Source organism: Tachysurus fulvidraco, chromosome 15, assembly GCF_022655615.1.
Source record: "Tachysurus fulvidraco isolate hzauxx_2018 chromosome 15, HZAU_PFXX_2.0, whole genome shotgun sequence".
Taxonomy (NCBI): domain Eukaryota; kingdom Metazoa; phylum Chordata; class Actinopteri; order Siluriformes; family Bagridae; genus Tachysurus; species Tachysurus fulvidraco.
The window spans coordinates 8,931,113-8,942,511 of record NC_062532.1 but is presented as its reverse complement, the minus strand read 5'-3'; the positions used below and the strand labels follow the sequence as shown (position 1 = coordinate 8,942,511).

The following is an 11,399-nucleotide window of genomic DNA, read 5'->3' as shown; positions in this document are numbered from 1 at the left end:
GTCTTTGTTTAATGTAGCATCATGATACTGGAGAAACGTTGTCTCATTTCACTGTGTACTGCAACAGCTAAATATGGTTAAAATAAAAATAAAAGCTTCTTGACTTGACTTAATTTCAGGCTTGTAGGTCATCCGGCTTACATTTTAAACAGCTTTGTCTGCTTAGCGTTCTGGGAAGGTTTTGCATGTGAAGTCTGTAATTATGACTTTGAATTATTGACTTTCAAGCGGAACTGGAAAGGGGAAATATATGGAAAATATAATTTAAAGACAACATTGATATAGGCACTGCATGTCTGTAGGAGTTTAACTTGATGTCTTTGTGAAACATTGTGCAAATTTGATCATGAAATTAAAAGTAAACCTGAAAAATGGTGTAGGTATACAGGTTAAATACTGACTTGAACACACAATTGTGTACTAAAATTGAGAATTTACTGATTCATAACTTTAATATGACAGCCACAGTTCAGGTGCAATATACAAAAGAAATATAACACAGCATATATAGATTTTTATTTTTAACAAATATCACACACTGCTCATATATACATATCAATCAAATACAGTACAGTCTCATACATATCTGCTGAGAAGCATTGTATCAAATGTTGTTGGGTAAAAAACTAAATCTTTTTACAAGGTCTATATTATTTTTTGATTCATAATAATAAGTCTGTGATGTAGTTTTTATTATTTATTTAGGTTTCATTTACAGCATTTGGCAGACGCCCTTATCCAGAGCAACTTACATTTTATCTCATTATGCACTGAGCAATTAAGGTCCTTGCTCAGGGGTCCAATGCCTTAACTACTAAGCATCCAGTTTCTTTTCCAAAACGTAGTTTTGGGTTGTTTTCATGCAACACTCACACGTATTTTAGCTTTGTCAGTGTGAATGTCTGCTTAAGTAAACAGATGCCTTTAAAAGAAGAGGTCATCTCTAAAATTCTATTTGGTCTCACTAACCATATCTCTCACACTAACATCCCCCCTAAATGCATTGCTTCAAAAAATTTTACCACCAAGAATAATTGTGATAAAATAAATAACATCAAGGATGTTCTTACAGTAGCTACATATACTGTCAGTGCTAAACATTTTGAAACCTAATCAAACTAAAAAAAACTTTCTAACTTACAACTTGAGCAAACAAAAAGATGAGTTAAACATATGCACTGAATAGATGCACTCAAGTGTGGAATTGAGCTAGAGAAGTTGTTAATAGTAAAACATAAAATAGAAAAATGAATTTTGATGATATTATACAGAATTCAGGATTTTCTTTTTTAAATATATTAGTATAAAATAAAATGGAGAAGAATCTATTTTCCCATCTTAAGTACTATTTCTTATTTGTCTTTGATTAAGTCCGTTTCACTGCACAAAGCTTGTGGGGAGATGGGTTCACAGTCAGCCCAACCACACCTGTGAGGTCCAGCTGATCCTCAGACACCCCTGGAGGTGGAGTGAAGCGGAAGTGCTGCAGGAGGGCGCTGAAGAAGAGGAAGAGCTCCATCCTGGCCAGGCTTTCTCCAAGACACACCCTACGTCCTAAAAGCAAAAAGGCAGTTCTCAGATTTCAGGTTTCTGTTGCCACGCATTTTTGTCTTAAACATGTCATTCCTATTTAGTTCATGTGAGATCATACCACAAAATACAATCTTACAAAAAGCGTTCCTTATTTTTATTATTTTTTATTATTTTTCATTTTTTAGAATATTTCTGGCTATTGTCTTTGTCATCTCTGAAATGGAAAAACTACTTTATAGTGTCATATAAACCAGCAGGACAAACCCAGGAATGTTTATGCATGTACATTTAGATTTAATTTCTTAGGGGGTACTTCAGAGTATAAAATTGATGTGGTCAAAATGTTCACCACTCTGCTTAATTTTTTCCTGGCCTTAAATTTATGTATAATTTTTCTACATTTTACAGCACTTTTAATAATCCTAATATCTAGGATTTGCGTTTGTTTGCTTGCTTGATAACCTTTAACAAAGAACACATTGGAAGTAAATCATGTGATTATTCTCATGATGTGTTCTTTGTAGAAAAATTATACAAAAACCTTTAACAAAGAACACATTGGAAGTAAATCATGTGATTATTCTCATGATGTGTTTTATGATCAAATAAATCACCTGCAGAAAAAGGCATGAAGGCATCTTTTTTAACAAATTGTCCCTGTTCATCAAGGAAATTTTCTGGGTCAAAGGTGTGTGGGCTCTTCCACTGACTCTCATCCCTCAATACAGACATCAGTAAAGGGTAAACAGTTGTGCCCTTGAAGAGACAATTAATAAATTGTTAAATATGAAAGCAATGTTTTTAACGCACATTTTAAGCTGAGGTGAATTCGATTAACATTAACATTACCTTCTTAATAAAGAATCCGTTAAAGTTCACATCACAGCTGGTGGTATGGGGGAGACTCATGGGTATTATGTTGGCCAGTCTCTGGATTTCATGGACTACTGCATCTGTGTAAGGTAAGTTCTTTCTGTCCTCTACAACTGGCTGACGACCTCCAATCACTTTGTCAATCTCTTCCTGGACTTTATCTTCATGTATAAACATTCATGATTAGCAGAAAATATATCCACTTAGACCAAGAATCATAAATGCACTTTCTGTATACAGTAAGTTCACTTACCCTGTATGTGAGGGTACTTGGCCATAAGCAGCATTCCCCAGCGCAGTGTTGTGCTAGTGGTATCAGTACCAGCCACAAAAAGATTTATCACTGTGGTGATAAGATTCCTCTCATTGAAACGAGAGTTTTTCTGTCCTGACTGCTATAAAACCAGACACCACAGAGCTAACATTAGAATTCATTGAATTCATTAATTAGTCAGGAGACACATTTAGACTGATTTTTTTTCAAGCAAATACTATATGCAAGCAGGTGTAAGCATCTATATTTATTCATTTATTACTTTAGCAATTTTTTTAAGTGACTTACCCAAATGAGTAATGCAAGCAATGCAATATGTCAAGAAGAGGACAATGCAAGATTTTTTTGTGTGTATGGGTGTGTGCTAGAGGTGCAGCAAGCATAGAATAGAGGTGTAAAGAGCTAGTGGAAGTGCAGGCTTGTTTTTGTTACAGTATTTGACTAAAAAGTGTTATAAAGAATCGAAAACGGCTTAGCTAGACACAATGAATTCTGTCTGTCCACTTGAACTAAAACCTTTCATACCTCATCACTTTGTTTCCGGAGGAGAAAGGAATCGACAAATCCTCTGCGTTCCACTGGAGTCAGTGTCTCCTGAAGATCACTCACCAGGTTACAGACCTGTGTCTTGTTTTTTTCAGCATTCATACGGAGTGTTCTTCTGCTTTTCAAAAATGGTCCTATCCAGGGAAGTATGTTGAAGATCTTGAAATATTAGAAAATGGAAGGTAATTGGTCATTATTTTGTACACTATGTAGCACAAATTCAAATATTACCACAAACCCTACACTCATGCAAATGGTTCATTGTTTTAAAGCAACACATCAGCACTATATACATTACTAATAGAATGTGATCACATTATCAGTACCAAACCTATACTAAAACTGTCATAGATACAGCATGAATCAGTGTTACATATAATAGAAGACAAACAGAACAGTTATCGACAGGTGGACATCAGCAACATTTCTGCAGCAGCATCATGCAGCTGCTCCTTATAATTTGTCCAAACTTATTCAAAACAACCAATTACACCCCAGATGAATGTACACATTTAGTGTAGTTTATCACTTATACATGAATAATTTGTTGGTCTGTACTGCATCCCAATAAATTAAGGGAAACTTTAATACAGGTCATCAGTTTATTTCTAATAATGTCATACATTGCAAATCAATCCATACACCTGAATACTAAATTTTAGGAAATCTGACATTTACTTTCAGATATAAGAAGAAACTCTAGTCATTACTTACTCGCATAGAAGCAGATCCACCAATCCTGACATTTTCATTGGCCCTCTGGACCATATCTTTAAATTGAGTATCACTGTATTCAAATCTGTTTCCATACACTATGGACGAGATGATGTTGGAGACAGCATAGTTCATTGGTTGGGTTGTGTCAAATGGTTTTCCTTTGGAGAAATAAAAAGTTTTATTGTAAATAAATACAAATAAATTTCTGAAAGATATGTATGAGACTGTATGAGACTGTATTTGATTGATCTGTATTTATTATGAGCAGTGTGAGATATTTGTTAAAAATAAAAATCTATATATGCTGTGTTAAATTTATGAAATCTAAATAGAAGATAGACTCTGATTATATTTCTCTGAAATGTAATTAAATTATCTGGGTACCCCCAAAGCTCTCAAACACTTCTTTAAGGTATTGGATTTCCTCAATGATTTTTTCTTCACTGCCTCTCTTTCCCATTCCAAAGTCTCGAAGATTTGATAAAGCAAATCGTCTCATCTCTTTCCAGTTCTCCCCATTAGAAAACAGGATTCCTAAAGAACAAAAAAGTTTAATCTTCATTTAAAAAATGTTTAATCTTCATTTTTTTCATCAGTTTCTCTTCATACACTTTTAAAGTGTAAATTGTAGTTTTCCTGCATAAAAGATGCCTGACAATAAATGTTCTGATGTGAAAAATATAGTAGTACATGATTTAAATATAATATAAAATCCCTTACCATGGTTTTCAGCAAACTTAAATGTATGATTGATTTCTCTTTCCCCAAACTCCTCAGCATAGTTAACAAGTGCCTGTTTAACTGTTTTGTATCCTGCTAAGACAATGACTTTCTTGGTGCCAAAATAAACTTTGAACACAGATCCATATGTCTTGGCAAGCTGGAAGAAAGAATTGGACATTCATGAGCACTGTAAAAATTTATGTCTTCATCAGTCCTGCTGTCTCTCTTATCTCTCAGCTATCTCTCACTTTCTGCTAATTAAGTGAGTGGAATGTATGATAAGGAAATTTATCTGAATGCATATACAACCAATCAGCAAGCTGCCTATATTATTTTTACAGCTTATGCAATGCGGCTACCAGAAGAAATACTTCACTCCATTTGCTCCAGTGATACATGGATAATAGTTTACTTTGATATTACAGCAGAAAAATAGATTATTTCTTCTGCCCACTTTCTACAGAATATACCCAAGTGATTTAATTAATATTTTGCTTGTAGATTTCATTTAAAACTTTTGGTAAAAGATTAACGTATTATCCCACTTCTCTTCCACTGGATTACGTTTTTAGTGTACTAAACTAAACTATGTTTTTTTCAGGTCAGAATATATGTCTTTTCTCTGAACTTTCAAAGAGGATGCACTGCTTGATATACATTAGCGATGCTATTGACTGTTCTTACCTCAGAAAGTGATTCGTGGGGTCTGTCCAAGTCCAGCTGAAGCAGGTTTCCCAGAAGAGGCAGTGGCTTGGGTCCAGGAGGTTCATTAGCTTCTTCCTTAAAGCTAGAGCTTGATAAATAGAAATAAATAACCACCAAGAGAACAAAAAGACCAAGCAATATGCTTGTGCCAGTAGCCTGCAGAAGAAGACTTTCCACCACAGCCATTCTAAAACCTCTATGACCAGTGTTTCTAATGCTCTGGAAATTCCAAAGGCAAACACACGTGTATATATACAGTATAATGGATAATCCAGGGCAAGGACACTTACATCACAGAAGGCATTCTTTGAAAAAAGACAATGACACAATGACAAAAGAGGCTCAATAAAGGTTACATAATCTTGAAGTTACACATTACCATGAATAACTAAGGCAAATTATGCATGGCACTCTTTATAACAGGGATCTTTAATCTTATCAGTATAGAGCTTTAAACATCACATTTCAAAGTAGGTGAAGGGAGAAATTACCAACTAATTTTTTTTAATGGGTAAGATTTTATTTTATTTTATCCTATTGTTTTTCAAATAATTTATTCTTTATTTATTTTTCAATTGTTTGATGTACAGTAGATAATAATGTTATTTAATTAACAATTATTTTGTTTTTGATTTTTTTCACTTTCTTAACAATATCTGTCATAACGCACACTAACACAGTTCAAAGTGTATGACTTGTTAAATGATTTTTATTGTTCATTTAATTTAGTCTGTGATTGCGTTCCAGTGCTATATTAGAGCTGTCAGTCAACAGTGCTTGGTTTACCCTTTATCCTAATCCCGTGGGTAGTCATTACAAAGCTGTAAAAAGTGTTGTAACAATTCGTTCAGATATTTTTATTTAGAGGAAGTGGAAAGATACCATGCATGCTCTGCATTACAGCTCTCTCCAGTCTCATTAAATAATATCATTAATAATATTCATCATATGTTTAATTCGTTAAATGATAGTTTATATTATTTACAGCTTAACTCTAAAATGATCAGGTGTGGGATAGTAGGATAGAGGTCATGCATTTCAAAAATTGGCCTCTATTTCTGTGACACTGCTATTTACACACACCACTCAGCCATTAAAAAGGCTGAAACCTAACTTACAGAGGACAAATTGTGATGGCTAGACAACAGGGTCAGAGCATCTTCAAAACAGCAGGTCTTGTGGGGTGTTCCCCAGATGCAGTGAATAGTACCTATCAATAATCTTAGGCTGGCAACATCTGGTGAACTGGTGACTGGGCCATGGCCCAACTAAATTGGTGAAAAAAGTTAACACTGTCTGTGATATAAAGTTGTTAGAAAACAGTTCATTATACAGTAGCTTGCTGTGTATAAGGCTGTGTAGCAGCAAACTAGTTAGTGTCCATACTGATCCCAGCACCTACCATAGGCACATAAGTACCAGAACTGGACAATGGAAGAAGATGTCCTGTACTGATATATGAATAATTTTTTTTACATCTTGTGGACTGCCACATGCATGTGTGCTGCTTACCTGGTTAAAAGATTGATCCAGGATGCAGTAGGGGAAGAAGGCAAGCCAACAATTACAGTGTGCTGCACTGGGTAATGTTTTTCTGGGAAACTTTGGGTCCTGGTATTCATGTGTATGTCATCTACCATTTACCTAAACATTGTTACATCTCATGTACAGCCCTTCTCGCTAATGTTATCCCCTAATGTCAGTGGTGATTTGAGCAGGATAAGGCACCCTGCCACACTGCATGAATGGTTTAAAGAACATGACAAAGAGTTTAAGGTGTTGACTTGGCCTAATATAGTCATTCATCTGTGGGATGTACTAGACATAAAAGTCCTAGCTATGGAGGCTCCATTTCAAAACTACAGAATGTAAATTATTTACTGCTAATGTCTTGGTGACAGATACCACAGCACACCTCCAGAGGTCTTGTGGAGTCCATGCAATATAAGGCTGGTGGATTAATGTTATGGCTGATCAGTGTATACAGTGGTGTTGACCCCCTTCCTGATTTTTTATTTCAGGCATGATTACAGCCACACCTGCTCACAATCAAGAAATCACACAAGACCTAATTGACAAAGTGAAGTAGACCAAATGATCCTCAAAAGCTACACATCATGCTGAGATCCAAAGAAATTCAGGAACAAATAAGAAAGAAAGTAATTGAGATCTATTAGTCTGGAAAAGGTTATAAAGCCATTTCTAAAGCATTGGGACTCCAGCAAACCACAGTGTAGCCATTATCCACAAATGGCGAACTCATGGAACCGTGGTGAACCTGCCCAGCAGTGGCGGCCCGACCAAATTTACCCCAAGAGACTCATCCAAGATGTCACAAAAGACCACAACAACATCCAAAGAAGGCCTCCATTGCCTCAGTTAAGGTCAGTGTTCATGACTCCACCATAAGAAAGAGACTGGGCAAAAATGGCCTGCATGGCAGAGTTCCAAGATGAAAACCACTGCTGAGCAAAAAGAACAAAAAGGCTTTCTCTCAGATTTGCCAGAAAACATCTTGATGGACTTGGAAGACTTGCTGTGATAAATGGAACCATGAATTCTGCTGTCTACCAAAAATACTGAAGGACAATGTGCGGCCATCTGTTTGTGACCTCAAGCTGAAGCGAACTTGGGTTCTGCAGCAGGACAATTATCCAAAACACACCAGCAAGTCCACCTCTGACTGGCTAAAGAAAAACAAAATGAAGACTTTGGAGTGGCCTAGTCAAAGTCCTCACCTGAATCCTACTGAGATGCTGTGGCCTTAAAAAGGCGGTTCATGCTTGATAACCCTCCAGTGTGGCTGAATTACAACAATTCTGCAAAGATGAGTGGACCAAAATTCCTCCACAGCACTGTAACAAACTCAATGCAAGTTTTTGCTAAAATAATAGTAAGAGCTTGATTGCAGTTATTGCTGTTAAGGGTGGCTCAACCAGTTATTAGGTTTAGGGGCAAACACTTTTTCACACAGGGCCATGTAGGTTTGGATTTTGTTGTCCCTTAATAATAAAAACCTTCATTTGAAAACTGCATGTTGTGTTTACTTGTGTTATCTTTGACAAATATTTAAATTTGTTTTGTGATCTGAACCATTAACGAGTGACAAACATGCAAAAAAAATAAATCAGGAAGGGGCCAACACTTTTTCACACCACTTTATATCGGGTGAATAAGAATATCTTTTTAAACTGCTTCTTAACTTTATGGAATGGAGACACTTATATGATAAGGAAATATGTTAGCATGCATCTCAAACAGCAATACAGTAGCCACCCATATATTTTAGTCAGCTTATTTAATGCAGCTACAAAACAGTTGCAAAATACTCTGCTTTGTTTGCTCCACCATGTTAGCAGCAGCTTTACCATTACTGGGGTGGGTGTGGCTAACTTTAGTGCACCTGCAACTTCACAATCACATGATCAAAATACACACTAGGGAAAAGGTGAATGCCTTCTACCTAATGTCTAAGATCAAGCCACCATTAAAAAAGTGTCAAAAGTCAAGCAAAAAAATAGGCTGCAAAAATTTCCACAGCACATCATCAGAGATCTTGTGAAGTCAGAAAGATCTGTTCTACTGACACAAGCTGAACAACATTAGTCAGGTGATTTTTGTGTTATGGCTGATCTTTTATTTTAATGGTTATTTATAAAATACATATATTTAATTTTTTGGTGGAAACAAAATTTGTCTATTTCAGGCTTACAGAAATGAAACTCAGACTTAGCAAAAATGAGACGTTCTTGCGAACTGGCCTCTTGTATGATATTTCACGTTAATGTGAGTAGATTGCTAGTAGGGACTAAGTGAAAGTTGCTATAATACTGCAGTAAAGCACTCAGTCAAATTCAGACTTTACCTTTACTCCAGTCATGAAAGACAAGTTCATCTGCAGTAGATCAGTGTTTACAAGTACATAGCAGCATAATGACTATGACCTGGATAGTGAGATAGGTTGTGGGCTGATTACAACTCAATGTTTAAAAAAAAAAAAAAAAACACGTCTGAATTTGGTGTCCACTAAAGATCATTCACGACTCATTTATTTCTGTAAACTGTGCCACAATTTAAACTGGCCTCTTGATGTTTTCTGTTAATGAGTGCTGCACAAACACTGCCAGTCAAATCCAGACTTTACCTTTATTCCAGTCCTGAAAGACAGTTCACCTATGTAGTCCAAAGTGTAGACCAATACCTTATGTAAACCAAAGTGTTCAGGAGTAAATAGCAGCGTAATCATGAAATCACATGACTCTGATCTGCAGTGTGAGTTTAAGATAAGATAAGATAGGATAAGATATACCTTTATTCGTCCCACAATGGGGAAATTTCTCTTTTACAGCAGCAAAAATATATAAAAAGAATAAAGACATAATATAATATACGGTCTATACAAAAACAAAAATGTATAAAAATTACCAGCTTTATTACAAGCTGTGCACTGACACCAAAAGTGGTGAACATGATGCCGAGACGTTGCACTTGCTAAATTGCGAAGGGATTGTTGATATCTCGAACGGTGCTGCCATGGCGAGGCGACTAAGTTATTGCGAATTCAGAGAAACAGGAAGTGTCTTCTGTCTAAGGCAAAAAATGTCTTATTGTGATGACACGCGGTGTGTATGTTTGGCCAAGGATTCCGATCGTAACGATGTACTTATTGTGAGTCCCGGGTATAGCGCCACCAACAGGCCCCAGGAAGTGTGTCAGTCACAAAGGTGGATTTTTTGACAGATGCATGCAATGAATTTTTAAATACTCCTCCTAGAGGATTCATGCGATTGAATCTAATGCGAAATTGCAAACGGATTTTTGATATCTCAAACACCGTTGCTATGGCATCGTGTCAAATTTTACTTTTATCTCAAGCATATTTAAGGCTTTTGGCGTGCTTATGTAACAGGTATACAAAGTATACGACTAAATATTGTTATAATTCACACAAAATTGTTCTCTTGTACATTTTATGATACCTGATAAAGGTGTGCTTCTCCTTTAAGTGTCGCGTGGTCACGGTATAACCTAATTTCCTGTCCTAACTCCTCCTCTTCCCTTTTGATCTGTGATTCAATGATACTCGTGATATATACACTTTAATGTGTTTTGAACTGTTCCGTGCGACTGAACATTTTTTTTCCGTGTGACTTTTTTTTTCTTTTTCTTCTTTTCTTCCCCAATCTTCCCTGACTGTATGCTGAACTGTTCTTCGCGCTGATGCATGCTCATTATAACGGAGCTTTTTGTGATTGTCACAAGTTTTTTTCTCTTCGTGAGACGTCACACTGTACCGCTTGAGAGGGCCTTGTTACATGCATTTCTGCAAAGTATACATATATATACAGTGTTTTTAGTGCGTTTAATTCCATTTTTTTGCATATCTCTTAGTGTTTACTTTTCAAGTTAAGTCATGTTTGAGGACACTGTTAGTCAAGATAACTTTAGCTCTGTGTAACACCCTAATGCTATGTTTCCAGCAGCAAGGGGTAGTGGGGCTGTGTTTAGTCGCCCTGTAAAATTGTCTGAAACTCCACCTCACTGTTTTGGGAGGGGAAGGGCATTGTTTAATGCAGATATTGACCAGGTACATGCATCTGATTCAGCCATTGGTGCCTCAGTAGGCCCTACTGCCTGTTCCACACCTTTTGCACGCTCAAACCTTAGGTGGTTTTATTTCTGATTTAGCTCAGAAAATTGGTGAGAGCATTTCGGCCAGTCTTACTTTAACACAACAACCCAGCCAAATGCAGTCTAAGTCAAATGTACAGCATTCAGATGACTCTGTTGATACATCAAAATTGAAAGTGATTGTCCAACATGATGTGACACCTCCACCATTGATTAGGGGTGATCGAAGTGATTCATTTACTGTGCACGAATGGGAGGACATGATGTACAGTTATTTGAACAGTAAGAAATGCACTGATGAAACTGCTTCTGATCTCATTTTGAGCAGATTGGCTGGAAATGCAAGGGACGTGGTCAAAGTGTCCTTACGTAGCTTCCCAGGGCAGGCTACTGCAGT

General features: G+C 36.4%; 1 protein-coding gene across 1 annotated transcript; it reads right to left on the bottom strand.

The window, feature by feature from the left end:
* Positions 1-492: 492 nt before the first annotated feature.
* On the bottom strand, positions 493-5,656 carry LOC113639515 (cytochrome P450 2K1-like). Its single transcript, XM_027141396.2, has 9 exons — positions 5,351-5,656; positions 4,664-4,823; positions 4,328-4,477; positions 3,941-4,101; positions 3,206-3,385; positions 2,660-2,801; positions 2,383-2,567; positions 2,148-2,289; positions 493-1,554 (listed from the first exon to the last, which is right to left on the bottom strand). Exons 1-9 carry the CDS (start codon positions 5,555-5,557, stop codon positions 1,367-1,369), a joined length of 1,515 nt encoding a protein of 504 aa, XP_026997197.1. The 5' UTR covers positions 5,558-5,656; the 3' UTR covers positions 493-1,366.
* Between the last annotated feature and the right edge of the window lie 5,743 nt (positions 5,657-11,399).